The 14,914-nt window shown below is 45.0% G+C and overlaps 1 protein-coding gene across 12 annotated transcripts in view; it reads right to left on the reverse strand.

Moving 5' to 3' along the window:
- The window catches only part of MTSS1 (MTSS I-BAR domain containing 1), a 123,688-nt gene extending 114,046 nt beyond the window's left edge, over positions 1-9,642 (reverse strand). For all 12 annotated transcript variants that reach the window (XM_062503927.1, XM_062503856.1, XM_062503889.1 and 9 more), the window contains exon 1: positions 9,129-9,642. In XM_062503927.1, the coding sequence (XP_062359911.1) occupies positions 9,129-9,200 (72 nt within the window). In that variant the 5' untranslated portion in view covers positions 9,201-9,642. The remainder of the gene's footprint in view (positions 1-9,128) is intronic.
- Between the last annotated feature and the right edge of the window lie 5,272 nt (positions 9,643-14,914).

Here is a 14,914-nt window from a genome sequence, read left to right on the forward strand (position 1 = left end):
AGGAAAGTCCAGAAAAGTGTATTCACACCACTGGGGTAAAAAACCCAAACAACAACAACAACACAGATACCCATTTTTTCCACGTTCTCAAACCACCTAAGAACTCTAAAGAATGCTCACTCCCCTTAGCAGCATCACTGAAATACAGCATTTCTTTGTAGGAACACACATATTTATTAGATCTCACTAATCATTTAAAGGGGGAGGTAGTAAGTCAGATTATTAAGTCTGGTACCATTCTGTTGTCAGAGCTATGAAGTCTTCAATTTGTATTAAAATAACACCTGCACTGCATTAACCCATGCTTAAACATCCCCAGTGGAGTATACCAGCTGCTCTATGATCGTGACTCCAACCCATAGTACAGCAAGGACCCTTGAAATTCATTCTGGGTAGAAATCCAACTCATGAGCCTCCTTCTATGTCAATAGGGACCACATCAAATCTGTACTGTCCACAGCTCAGTTTCATGGTTTGTAAGATGAAGAATCTCAGCTCCAAAGCAGCCACTTCATGATTTAAATCCAAGATTGGGTAATTAGCAAACAAAAGTTAGACTCATACTGTGAGAAAATACACCATACATAAACATACAGTCTCTCCTTCTCTAAACACAGGAAGTTATTCAAAAGGCATGGGGGCCGGTGGGAAACAACCAGCCACAGCTTCTAAAGACCTTTTATCCCATGCCACATCAAAAAAGCTGGACATTAGGTAGTCTTCCTGAGGAAACATTAAGTTCCACATTCTTCACTGCAGGTCTGAACAAGTTTGCAAGCCTGAATAGCAGATTTTTCCTCAGAGACTCATCAATACTGCCTTTCATGCACTCAATCATTAAATGGCCACTGTACATACTCAGCAGCTATTTTCTAAACCCGCAATACTTCAGCTGGATCAAAATGAAGATAATTAAAATATTAGGAGGCAGTCAGACAAGTTAATACCTACGCAAGACAGCCTCAAGGCAACAGCCCTGTGCTGGTAATGTCACCAATACCACTGGGGTCTCATCACTTCTTTCCAATCAAGCAGAAACCCTAATTTATGACCATTCACCCACAATCTCTATCCCACAAGCAGTTATAATCTCCAGGACCCAAACTAACTAGCAGCTGAGTTGACCAGAAAATTATCTACTGGGAGAAAGGCAGCAGCCAGGTACCCAACTTTTTAATGCTTATTGAACTCTGCCTCATGACAAGACAGTGAAGTGCAAGTAGGCTTATTTCAGGCTACTTTCTTTCCATTTTGCTCATGAGAAGATAATCCCTTTCAAGCACCAAATGAGACCCTTGGTTTATTCATGGGCAATGAGCATCCATGTGGTTTGCTCATGGATAGTATTGTTAGGAGACATCACAAACACAGCTTTATTAACAAAAAATTCCAAAATATGCCTCCACACAAAGGGCTTCAGAGACATTACAAAGCACACATGTGACTTTGTGGCAAAAAAAAAAAGAAAAAATACAACTCACGCTCGGTTGACAAGCATGGTGGCAGTTTACATGGAACACAAACTGAGAACAAATGCGAACCTTTCTGTACCATGAACCAAGTATCCCTAGTTACATACTCATCAGTAGCACTGTACACACCAAGACAAGCTCATTCCTGCAAGAAGGATTTGTTAAAGAACGACTGTACTCCAGCTAGCATCCTAGAATTCAAATCAACTACATATCACTTACAGTTGTTGACCAGAAGACTGAGAAGTACAGAGCTCACACAAAACCCCACAAGACACAAACTCCTCATGATCAACCAGCTTACGGTCAAGATGTTCCAGTCAGGCTTCTCCACTACAAACTGAGAGAGGCCCTGTAGTTTCAGTTACAGGAGAGGAATTCACCTCTGTTGAGAATCTATCAGTCATTTTTAGATGTCATCTCTTCTGCCTGCAAACACCAGGTATCACAGGGGTGAACACCAACACATCTTAATCAGTAAAAACAAAGTAGTGTGCATGTGAAGATAGAAACCTATTACACTGGGAGCTTAAACAACATCCCCTCATTAACTCCATGCTGTAGATGCAACCAATTTCTTCTTGTCCTAGGGGGAGGGAGTAGAAGTCACTAAACCTGCAGCCATAGCTTGCTTTTCTGTAAAATGGGAGCCATTCTTTGGAGCCAAGTCACACTGGAGAGCACTTTGAAGATGAAAGCTGCTATGGTCTTAGCCACAAAGCTACCAGACATTTTGTCTCCAATCCTCCCAAACATCTTGGCCTTCAAGCTATCTCAGTCCAGCAGGAAGAAGTCAATCAATGTCCTTAAAGGTCAGCATAGATCCCAGCAAAAAAAGCAGTGCTTGGCACCTTACATTATCAAGGTAGACATAATTTTCAAACTGAAAATGTACTCTTGAAGAGGAAAATGCATTTCTATACATGTAGCCTAAAGAGACTACTTTATTCCAACCTCTTTATGATACTAACTCAAACTTATCTGTTCATTTTTGCATGCTCCGAAGCAGACCAAAAAGCCTTTTTAGATATAGTTCCTATTTTGCTCTCTGGGTATCTTCAAGACCACGCTGTCTTCAGGTAGACCAGGAACCTTAAAAATCTTCTTCAGAAGTTGAAAACACAGACTGCTATGCAGAAGATGCTGTTCACAGATTCACAAGAATACTCCATCAACTCTTTCAACTTCTTTACTTAAAAAGCATCAAAAAATGAGATTTTCAGATATTTTATAACAAAAATTTAGGTTCAGTTCATGCACACTCAGAATTCAGGAAGGAAGCAGCAACCCCCACTGAACATCACCTCTGTTAGGTATTAACCAGCACTAAGCCTGTAATTACACAGATTCTTGTTCGCCAACATTTGTTCAGTCAATTGTGTTTCATGCAGCACTGCACAACTCCTTCCACACTTAGAACCTCACAACCCTTATTGTGCAGCTCTTGGCATCCTGCCAGATCCAAAAGGAGTACTCCTCTTAAGAGATATTAAAAATCTTTGCTCTGGTATGTCACAGGATAAACCAGGCCCACACACACTTATGTAGCAAATGTTCAGCAGTTGTATAGATTGCTAGCACTCACACAAGAGTATCTGGATCAAGAAAGCATGTGTTCCTAAAAAATAAACTACTTGTGACTAAGTATGTTCCTAGCTATGCCCTGCTGCTTGAACCCCAGTGTCTAGGCAGGCATGCTGTGGCTCTCTTCCGGCATCACCATCTTTCAGCCTTTGCTGCATGTCAATCCCTCCCCCTCCAAGATGTTTACAGAAACATACTGCAGCTGCTTGGAAAAAGCAAGAATTTCAGTGTACACAAACCAACTGCCTGAGCAAGCAGGTTGTTGGGAGGCAAAGGGCTAAGAAATCAGAGCAGCCAGCTATGCTCCCAATGTGCTGGGGGTAAAGCCTTTAAGGAACAACTTAAGTGAGAAGAAAAGCTCCAAAATAACTCATTTCAGGCTTTTTGTTAAGGAGAAGAAACACCAGCTTGCTAGGTTTGAAACAGATAGTTGTCCTACAGATTGCTGTGCAAGGGACATGCTATGCAACATGGTAGGTGGGTTTCCTCTCCAGGCCTGTACCTACCTGTCTGTTGCACAAAAAAAATCACTGGGTTGGAAGGGTCTTATGGATCATCTGCTCTAACCCCCCTGCTATGGGCAGGGACACCTTCCACTAGACCAAGATCAGGGCTCCTTCCAACCTGCCCTTGAACTCTTATAGGGAGAGGCAACCACAACTTGTCTGGAAATCTGTTCTCAACACACAGTAAAAAAATTTCTTACTTAAATCTGATCTAACCCTGTCCTCTTTATTGAAGCCATTCTTCCTTGTCCTGTCACTACATGCCCATGTAAAAAGTCCTTCTCCAACTCTCTTGCAGACCCATATTGGTACTCAAGGTGCAAAAAGGTCTCCCCTGGTTCACACAGCCACGCCTCTCAAATCTGTCAAAGTCTCTCTGGATGGCACTGCTCCCCTCCAGCATGGTGACTGCACCACCCAGCTGGGTGACATCAGCAAACCTGCTGAGGGAACACTCAATCCTACTGTCAACATCACCAACAAAAATGTGGAACAGTGCCTGTCCCAGTATATGACACGTTTGTTTTTTCATTACAGTAGTTATCATCCTTAACAGCTGGATTGAAATTAGCCCTTAAAATCATCCAACTGAACATCCCTAATCTTCACAGATATCTCAAGCTCCACATAAAGCACAGCTGGAGAAGAGCTGTTGCACTACAACATGTCCCGGTAAAATAAATTTGCCCAGGTTCTCTGGTACATGTGTGCTGTTCCTTGGATTAACATCAACTCTGAGGACTCACAGCTGTATTTGTCGTAGTAACTGTCTCAGCAGTTCTATTTGTTCCATCAAATATTTTTTTCCTCTGTTTATACTATTTGTGTGAATATCACAAGGCTATCTCCTTGTAAGCGAACAGGGCTACTTAACCAACAACTCGCAATCCTTGATGTGGCCAGCCCTGGTCCCAACTTCTACAAAAGCAAGATTAAAATGCTACCTCTCACAGATCACTTTCTAAAAGCAGGTAAGAGGCCGCAAAAACATAAATGTTTCTCATGCCTGTATGTTTATGTCTCTCACTTCTGCTTTGAGGAAGAGCTTTGCATGGCTGAAAGAAAAGGTGCACCACTGCCTAGTCCAGGAGTCCCAGCACCTCCTCTAGAGTATTAAAGCAGAATTTAATGCCAGAAGCAAAAAGCTGATTTTATTAAACTTTCAGCTAAACAAATATAAACAAGGCATAATTTTTTTCCAAAAACTCACATGTTCCTAAGGTTGGAAACCTTGTTTCAGGACAATACTTGCACATCCCTCACATGCAGGGAGATGAATGAGACTAAATGGTAATATACACCCGACCCATAAAAATTTAGTAAATCCTCTGACTTGGTATAAATGAAGTCACAGAAAGCCTGTCTTCATCCAACTGCTCATTACTCATCTTCCTCCCATGGCCACCCTACAGGTGCCAGGCACTGTACATACACAGCAAGCCCCTGCTCTGTCAAAACACACGCTGGCAGAAGAGGGGCAAGACAAATAAAAAAGAATGCTAAAAGCCAAAGAAACACCATCGAGCAAGTGATGAACTACAAACACAGCCAATTTTAATGTTTTCAGAGATGGTTTTTTTTCTTCAGGATATCAGAGAACAAGGTGATTAAAGGAATGTAAAATCAACTCAGAAGTAAAAGAAGCATTAAAGAAAATCTACTCTGCATGAGAAGACAAGTTCTTTTTAAACCCATCTGCAACAGGCCCTCCCAAAAACTAACTGCAATGATCTCCTCTGCACTAAAAGAGATATTACAATTAACAGCACATTGCAGCATCTCATTTCTCAATTGCAAGAAATGAGCTACGAACCATTCAGATCAAATACTTCCTTCCCACAGGGAGCTGCAGAAAATTTGCCACATTCAAAAACAAATGGCACAGTGTCTGCACGTAGCACACAGGATTATTCCTCTGAGCAGACATGCACATTTTATTTTTGTTTTTATAAACTTCGATTGCTTTGAAAAAGATCTTTCATAAGGGTGTAACAAATCTTAAGTGCCACATGCTCAGTGATGTATTGTAGAAAACATCAGGGCTGTGACAATGGATCAAAATAAGGATGGGATGGGCACACATGCCCCCATCTTTACGATTCTTTAATCAAATCCTGAAATCTCAAAGCACAGGAATTCAATTCTAGAGCACAATGGCCAAGTAAAGTTCCCATTGTGGACTTTACACAAACAACCCTGTCATCATGTACACCACCATATTACTCAGCAAATCAGACCCTTGTTTGGCATGGAAAAAAATGGACTTCCCTTATCAGGGGACTGAAGTTCCAGATGTTCCGTTCAGCCTGCAGAAAACTGAGGTACAACCTCACTGCAATCTACAGCTTCCTCATGAGGGGAAGTGGAGGGACAGGCACTGATCTCCTCTCTCTTGTGACCAGAGACAGGACCCGACGGAACAGCATGAAACTGTGTCAGGGAAGGTTTGGGATGGACACCAGGAAAAGTTTCTTCACCCAGGGGGTGTTTGGGTACTGGAACAGGCTTCTCAGGGAAGCTGTCACAGCACCAAACCTGACAGATTCTAAGAAGCGTTTGGATAAAGCACTCAGGCTCTTGGTGGAATTGTTGGGGTGTCCTGTGCAGTGCTAAGAGCTGGATTCAATGATCCTTGTGAATCCATTCCGACTCAGAATATTCTGACTCTATGATGTACAATAATGTGCAGTACAAGTGGGATGTTTATTATTATAAAATAATAATTCTTAAATTTACTCAATAACATCATTTCTTCAAATCATTTAGCTTTATGTTGAGTTCTTTTGGAGCAGGTTTCATTGTGCATTAGCCACACAAATATTTTTAGGAGAGGGTGGAGAGAAATTTGGGGTATATGGAAAAAACATTAAATGCCATTCAAGAGACCTCAGTCAGCAAGACAATCTTGCTGTCAAAAAATGTGATGTGTTAGTCACACTGACATGTATTGCCCATATGAAGTTTCAAATCTAACACAGTATATGAAGACAAATGGAAACAATCACAATGCTCAGAATTTTAATTTCTGTTTCTGCAACCTTGATAAGATCAGACAGAGCTCAAAATTAACAACGGGTACACCTGAGCCAGTTCTGTTACTGTGAACAAAGAGAAAAATCAGTCCACATGTACTATATCTTCATTACCTCAGCTGCAGCACCCATCTGCATCCACTGGCAAGACATCAGAGTAATTGAAGCTGCTGATTAACCCTACCATCTTTATAACAAAGTTTAAGGTAGAGTAATACATATGATAAAAGAACCTGTGAACCATTTAGTTAAAAAAAAGGCGGATGCTGTATCAAATCCCTCAGCACTGCAGGGCATGTGGGGCCTTGATCACAGCCTGCAATGAGAAATAGGCACAGATAGTGCACTTGGGTATGCGTGGGCAGACCCCTACACAACATCTCCAAGATCCTGCAAGAAGCCTGCCCACACAGATCTGACTACATGAAACAGTACTTAAAATGCAGATTTTTATTTTACTACTAAAGGTATGACTAGTTGAAAGATTCTGGTTAACTATAAAAAAAAGCTACTTTTCCTTAGAAATCATTGTGCTCCTTTGTGCACAATTCACAAAGAATCCTAGTGCATCTCATCAGTAGTACAGCATCAGCTGCATCAAATGAAACTATAGGTAAAAATTCTTTGTTCTACTCATGCTAAATAACGAGCAGATTTCTTTAACCATAACAACTACCATGCTGCTAAAGATCTGCAGCGATTCCTTCCAAACCTCCCCCTTCAGTAATTGCCAGTTCACAAAACAGGTTCCACTACTATGGAGCATTAAGAAAAAAACATTCACACCTGTGCCCATCTCCATACGCTCATGTCAACATGTTTTCTGATGAGCAGCATTCCCGTGCAAGTAGCAATGTGTAGAAGAAAAAAAAAAAATTAATCCATACAGAGGCCCACTGGCTTAAGAGCAAGAAAAACCAAACGCATCACTTATGAAAAGAAGGAAAGAATAAACACACTCGGTGTCCCTCTGTGATGAAACCCAAAACCACACTTCATCTGGAACAGAACATCTCCTGCCTGTTCCCTGCACTGACCACCAAAATGATTCCAGGATTTGTGAGAGTTTCCTGCTTTTGGGGGGGATTTTCTTTATTTTAAAGTGCAGTCATTATTAAAAATCCAAGAGGGTTGAGAGCTTGAGGACCACCACTGCCAGGTCTGCAGCATTGTCTTGACAGACATACACAGTCTCCCTCCTCCTCCCTGCTCTTGACAAGCAACGCTTTTAATTAAATGTCTCCTCAGATCTGTTGAGAGGGAAATGCATATGAACACTTGCCAAAAAAATAACTTCTAGTGCAAACGAAAAAAATACACTAGAAGCCATTCATCTCTGCCAGGCTCCCTCTTAGAGTAGACCCTGTCCTCCAATACTACCTGGCAGCTCTTTCTCCCGCAGCCCTCGCTGTTCACCAGCCCTGCATGGATTAAAACACCCAGAGAAATCCCGTGCCCTGGCTGGGAAAAGCACAGCGTGCACGGTTGCCGCCTTTAAATTACGGCAGTCCCCCATTATCTGACACGTCCCTCAACATCTCCCGACAACTGCATCCTTCCCAGTCGGCCCTGGCAGGAAGACAAGCTGCCCTTGTCCAGCGGAACACTGCAGTATTCTGCAGTACGGCCGTGTGCCGGAGGCTGGGCGCCTCGAACCCCGGGCTTTGGGGGAGATATGACGGGCAGAACACAGCAATGCTTTTACGCTATTTACTTCCACGAGAGAAGGGTGGGAGGCACCCGATCACTCAAAGGAAACCCTGCAGAAGTGCCCTTGGCTGCCAAGGATAGAATGGGAGCGCCTCTCTCAAAAGGACCCTTTGGCAGAGTCGGGATCAGCACAGTCAGGTTTCTGGTGGCTGGTGGAGAGACCCGGGGACCTGAAACCTTTGCATCCATCCACAGAAAGAAGGAAATGCCACCTCCACGAGCATATACAGCATGAAAATAATACCATATAACCGACTGAGCTGCAATTTTAATTCGGGCACATATCAACTTTTGAGCATCTCCAGGCAGAGATTTTTTTTCCATCGCGCCCATCAGCTTGGCACCGAAACGCTCGCACTGCCCTTCCCAGCCCCACCCCACGGCTGACATGCTCCATGCCCGGCTCCTCCGCACCACGCTCCCGCCCCGCTGCATTCATTCTGCTGCCGATCTGACAGCCCACACCATGGCAGAAAAAAAAGGAGAATAAAAATATCTGTAAAATAAAGAGGCAGGCTTGGAAATCGTTGACCCTGGTGCAAGGTAACAGCTTGCATGTTTGAGCGGAAGAGGGAAGGAGGGAGAGGTGGTGTCCTACAACCAACGGGCAAGCCCCAAAGCCTGGGTGTGAAGGAAGCCGGGGAGCCCCTCTGCCAGGCCGGTCCCGCCGGACCCGGCCCGGGGCAGCGTCCCCTCCGCGCCGGGGGCGGTCACGCCGCCACCAGCCCACGATGCGGCTGCACCGCCCGGGACGAAGTTTCGCCGGGCCAGGTGGGAAGACGCTTCCCCTCCCCTGTGCTCCCCCACACCCCTCAGCCTCTTACCTTCATGTCGCTTATGATGGTCTGGAAGAGCCCTCCGAGCGCACTACATTCCTTCTCTATCACAGCCTCCATTTTCCTGGCTCGAGCTCACAGGAGGAGCAGGATTTCACCGCTACCGCTGCAACTGCACTGCTCAGCTGAAGGAAAATCAGGCACCCCGGGCTCCCACCTCACCCAAAAATTAAAAAAAAAAAATTGAGGGGGGGAGGGGAACGGGCAAAGAAGCTGATGTAGGCAACGAGAGGGGAAAAAAAAACAAAACACACCCCAACACACCTGAACCCCTGTCTGCCTGCACCTCTACACCGGGATAAAATCCAGCGCCACTGGCGCCTCTCTCCTACACGCACCTCCCCGGCACCCGGGCACTCAGCGCCGAGCGGGCACTACGAGCCCACGCGGGAGCAGCCACAGGCCCCATCTCTGCGCATCGCGGCCCCGGCCCCCCGCGCCTCCCGGCACGGCAGCGCTCAGGGCAGCAGGCGCCCGCGGCGCTGGGCGAAGCGCTCCCCGAAAAAACAATCGGGCAGAAGACTGGTCTCTGTAAAAGGAATCGAGCGTCAAGCCGGTCCCCGTGGAGCAGCCTGGATGGGAGGTCTCTGGCAACCCCAGCGGACGAGACTACTGCCAAAGCACCCGACCCGCTGCCCTCCCTCTCCGGCAACAGCCCACTCCGCCCGCCCGTGCCGCTCCCGCGGCGGCAGCGCCCGCCCCCGCCCGGCCCGCGGCGAACGCCCCGCCCACCCCGCGCGTCACCAGCGCGGCCGCCCATTGGCTCCGCTGGGCCGGGGGCCGCGGGTTCGCGCCCCGCTGCCGACGGGGCGGCCCCGAGGAGTCCGCCAGTCCCCATCCCGTTCTTCAGGGCAGAAGCTGCCTTGCGTGTTTGGTATTCGGCAAAGAAACTGTTTTATTCTGGTGACATTCGCCGAAAGGGCCGAAGTTCGGCTGTTTCTGGTGACAGCGTCTGCCTGATCCCCCGATGCCGAGCTGAGAGTCCTCAGCAAAGCTGCAGCCCGGGGAGCGCAGCCGGCAGCAGCTGTGAGGCTGCTCATTCATCCTCTCCCACAAATGCCAGACGACAGGCAAGACTGTGAGAGTGGGTTGTGTAAAACGTGGGGGTTTAAAGTAATTCAGTTTGCGTATTAACCCTGCCAAATTTTACGAAACATCGCGGTCAAAATCCTGTGCTTCCACACGCGGGCAGGCGGTGGGTGACAGCCGGCCCGTGTGTGACACCGGCACACGGCAGTACACACCGAACACACCTGAGAAAATTATTCCAACACACACCGAGAATCGCAGACCGCCCGCTGGTGCGAGCGCAGCCCTGCCTCGATGGTTTGGGGTGAGGAGCTCCAGAGGTGCAGCTCCTGCTCGCCCCAGGAAGACGCGCACCGACGGAGGCGGGCTGTGCTGCGGCGTGCTTGGTGAGAAACTGCCGTAGGACCAGGAACAACGTGGATATACGGAAGAATAAGCCTTAGACCTCGAAAGAGGCTCAAGGGGTCTGTCTTTCCGTTCACACGCACGGTGGTGCATGAGCAACCATGAGACGGAAATTAAGGAATTCGAGTTATTCAAATGTATCCTACAAACTCTGCCCGAGAAGAGGCAGTGTCTGTGCCGGTGCATTTTGCTTCGTGTCAGCAGTACCTAGGTAGCTGCACATGAGGGATTGCATCCTCGGGGTTAATTCACCTCTGAGGGAAAAGGCTGGACAGGTGCCCTGTCTCCAGCAGGGCCATGGCAGCACACGCTGCAGCAGCCAAGCTCCCTCTGCCGTGATCCCCATGGGTCCGACCGGGCGATTCATTTGCAGCTCTGCATGACCCTCGCTCCCAAAGACGAGCCCAGCAAATGTCCCCAGCAGCCGTGACAATGACACCTGCTCTTCTCGTGCAGAGCTCCAGGTGCCGTCACATAACCAGTGTGACAGCGTTCCTGTGGGACACGGTCACAGCCAGCAATCCAGCAGGGAAAGTTGGTGGCCTACTTCGCTTTCTTCAGCCACCCCAATTCTGGGATGGTCCTTGTTTTAGTGCAAACAGTGGCTTGGCTCACCTCATTTCTGGAAAGGTTTCAGAGTGCAACGATGCGCATGGGAGAGGAGGGTGAACAATCTCCCTCTGTAAGTGAAGATGTTGTTTAAGGACTGTATTGGTGCTTTAGTAAATAAATCAGGGCTGCCTGCTCTGTGGCGTGCAACAAGTCTTCATACAGTGATGAAAGAATATGCAGGCATAAACAGAAAAAAATAATAATTAAATAATTAATAATTTAAAATCTCAATCAGTTATAACAAGTAAGTTAGGCGTACAATGTAAGATAATGGGTTTTACCTTGCAAATAAGAGAGTGCACCTCACTGGTTATGATGAGTATCTTTTTAAACTGCTGTAACTCAAGTGTACCCAGTCACAACCGAGAGGGACCTAATCAAAGCTGTTCAGGTGGAATATTTTTTCTGTCAGAAGGTGCTAGGACATGAAAAATGGAAACATGATGATTTCAACAAACTTTTATATTCCTAGGACAAAAAAATCAAAGTGCAAGCAGGAGGGGGTTGTTCTTTCCAGCATTTTCTTTTTCAAATCTATTTTGTTAAACTTTCTTTGTATATATCACTTAGAACAAAGATTGTGTTCCTTTTATATTTAAAATTTTTATTTGTTTGTAGCCTAACATAGCTAAAAATAAAGAAAGGGCATATGGCCTGAAGGCATCAAAATAGAGTCTTGATAACTGATTTTTTTTCCCTTTTCATTGAAGGACATTTTCGACTTTTAATTTTATTCTGCCTTTTACTGACCTCTAAGAATATAATTTTCCACGGGGGTGACAATTCAGCTTCAACCAGCTGTAGAGTGAGAGAGAACATTTTTCTTTAAAGCCCAGAGTCCAAATGGTTGTTTAAAGTGCTAAGAAGTAGTTTGGTGATGTTGTAGTAATGTCGGGTTACCATCTGCCACATTATTTCTGGGATCTGCTTGATTGATTCATAACAAATCACTTCCTTCAAGCATTATTTGCAAAACTTTTTTATGGGCAAAGGCTATTTCTGTGTTCGTGAGCCATCGTTACTGGGGAACATTTCATTACCAAGTGATGACATTCTGTACAATATCCTGGTGCATGGACAAATGCCAGCACCACTTCTTGACAATGGGTCAGCTGAGTTCATCTTGCTCAGCAGCCCCCAACAGATGTCAACCCTAAATTTTTCAATGGTGCAATAGTAGCCCATGTTCTGACATCCTTCAACACATTGGGTGCTCTGCTGACAAAAATTCCACTGAAACCCCAAGAAGACATAAGTGGACAGATTATGTGGACAGATTAAGTGGACAGCACAATGACTTGGTCACTTTGCCTGGCCTGGATGGTTCCTGCTGCTCCTCCCATGCTGAGATCCAAGGCACAAAGTGCAGCTGGAGTGAAGCCGGATGCAAACGCATGAGGGTCAGGAGTCCACAGTGCATTCCCAGGGGTTCCAGCAGACTTGCTTTAGGACCAGAATGTATCCATTCACATTCCTGTTCCTTGTTTTCTCCTTCTGTAAAATGAAAATCCCAATTTTAAAAAGCATTCCTACTGTTTATGCACCAAGCACAAGTGTGAAATGTCATTGCAATCAGAACAAATACATGCTCTGTCAATGTGCCATAAAAGGTTTAACTGTGGTACTTATTTAGGTCCTGATCTTATGAGGATTTAAACCCACTTATGAATGAGAGTAGCCCTGTGGAAGACTAGATTACAAATGCACTTAAGTGTTATCAGATTGAAGTCGTAGAACAATAATCACAAAAGGTACTTAATCACCTTTAAATTACAGTGTTCCTAATTTAGCTAATGTTATTCCCCAAGGAAAAATTGCTTCATCTAGCTTACAATCAAGAAAGAATCAAGGGCTGTTCCTTCAAGTGGTTGACAGTTCAAAAAGAGATATGATTTTGAAAGAATAGGTTGCTAAAGGCTGAACTATTTAATTGAATTATCTCTTTAAGAAATGGATGCAAATTAGTATTATAATACTTCATTATATTGCCTCAGAATCTTTCATCCTTGAGCCTTCATAAAATATATCAATAAACTTGAAAAGCAAATGAATGCTTTCTTTTTTTTCTGAAACCAGTGTATTCTGTCCCCATTTGAGACTTTCTAATAATGATTTATATTTTGAAGGATTATGGTGTTTTGCTATTTATAGATTAGGAAAAAAGAGCCCAAGAGCTTCCAAGAAATGGAGTCTCTCACATCCCACCAGTTCTCAGGGTGCTCACAGGGTACAACCGTGCTCTGTCCATGGAAGAAGATAAGCTCACTTTGCAGTGCCTACTTGGATGGAGAGGTGGGATAGCAGGCAACACAGCCAGAAGGATGACAAAAGGAATTGATGAAAAATGGAGCAAACTAAACAGAATCCATATCACACAGCTTTCCCAACAGCATTATAAATATATGATTCACTGGCCATACATAGAAGTGAAGGATAATTCCCTTTTTTTCATGAGTGTGTGTTTACAGTTTGCAGTTTCAGAACAGAAGAAATAACAGTGCTGTGGTTCCCCAGCCTTATCCAGGTTATTTTATGTCATGCATTGGTTTTAAATTACCAAGTAGAGTTGCTATAGTGGGGGTACCTCTGCAATTGTTTCTGCTTTCTGCGTGCTGGCAAAATAACAGCTGTTACTGCTTTTCCAGGATTGATTTCCATAGAACAGCTCCATCTAAAGCCTACCTACAGGCAACAATTCTGCAGCAAAATATCAATGCAGTCTCATTTTCGGCTTTTCTCAGAAGGGAAAAAAAAGCATTTTCAGCAAAGTTCAACATGGGATGCCATTTATTCAGGGTGCATAGAGGAGAAGATGCTTATTTTTAAGGGACTAAACTTGTCTTCCCTTTTCCCCTCACCAACAAATAGGGAAAAAAGTCCTGCCCCAGGTATCTCCATGCAAGGCACAAAATCTGAAAATTGTGTTTTGTTTATTATATCAAGGGCTTTACAGAGAAGCTACATTTTGCAGTAGTGGGAAGGAGGAATGTCCTTGCTTACATGTGTCTGAGGCTGGTAGATTCAGAAAAGGGGCTCAGGTCTATTGCTTCCTTCCAAGCAATGGTCCTGTCAGAGATTTTGGGTCTCCTCCATGATCAACCTCAGTAAAATGCCAAGGGGATCCCGTGGCCAAGGTTACGTGGGCACTTCCATCCCATGCAAGTCTGCAGTAGCATGGACAGTGTATTTCCACAGTCATCTCCCATCCATGGCCTCCTTCCTGCACCCTCCCATGCCACCAGCAGCAGCTTAGGCACCTATGGCATGGGTCGTCACAGGGACCTGATTTGGATGAAAACTAAGCCTACATGGAAAGACCATTCTGGCCCAGAGGATGACCTTGCCTCTTGGTGTTTTATGAAGAAGGGGCAGCTTGTATAACCCTTCCCACGCTCATTTGCCAGTAGATACCTTCTCATTTCTCATCTGCAGCCAACACAGGTTTAGAAACTGAACTGTTGATCTGAACCCTTGTTCAAACTGGTTTCATTACCTTATATCAGGTTGGCATGGACACATTCATTCCACAGTACCAGACCTCCTTTTTACATTTTAAAGCTCTTCAGCTGACGCATCTTAAAGCCATGCCTTAAATTAACTTGGATACAATTTCCTGAGTGCACCTGTGTAGTCAAGCAGTAAGTTAAAAAAAAAAAATCAGGTTATACTTGCAGTTGCACACATGCTTAAATCCTCTGAAGAAATAAAGCCTATAATAGGTGTCACTT

This window comes from Cinclus cinclus, chromosome 1 (assembly GCF_963662255.1).
Source record: "Cinclus cinclus chromosome 1, bCinCin1.1, whole genome shotgun sequence".
Classification (NCBI taxonomy): domain Eukaryota; kingdom Metazoa; phylum Chordata; class Aves; order Passeriformes; family Cinclidae; genus Cinclus; species Cinclus cinclus.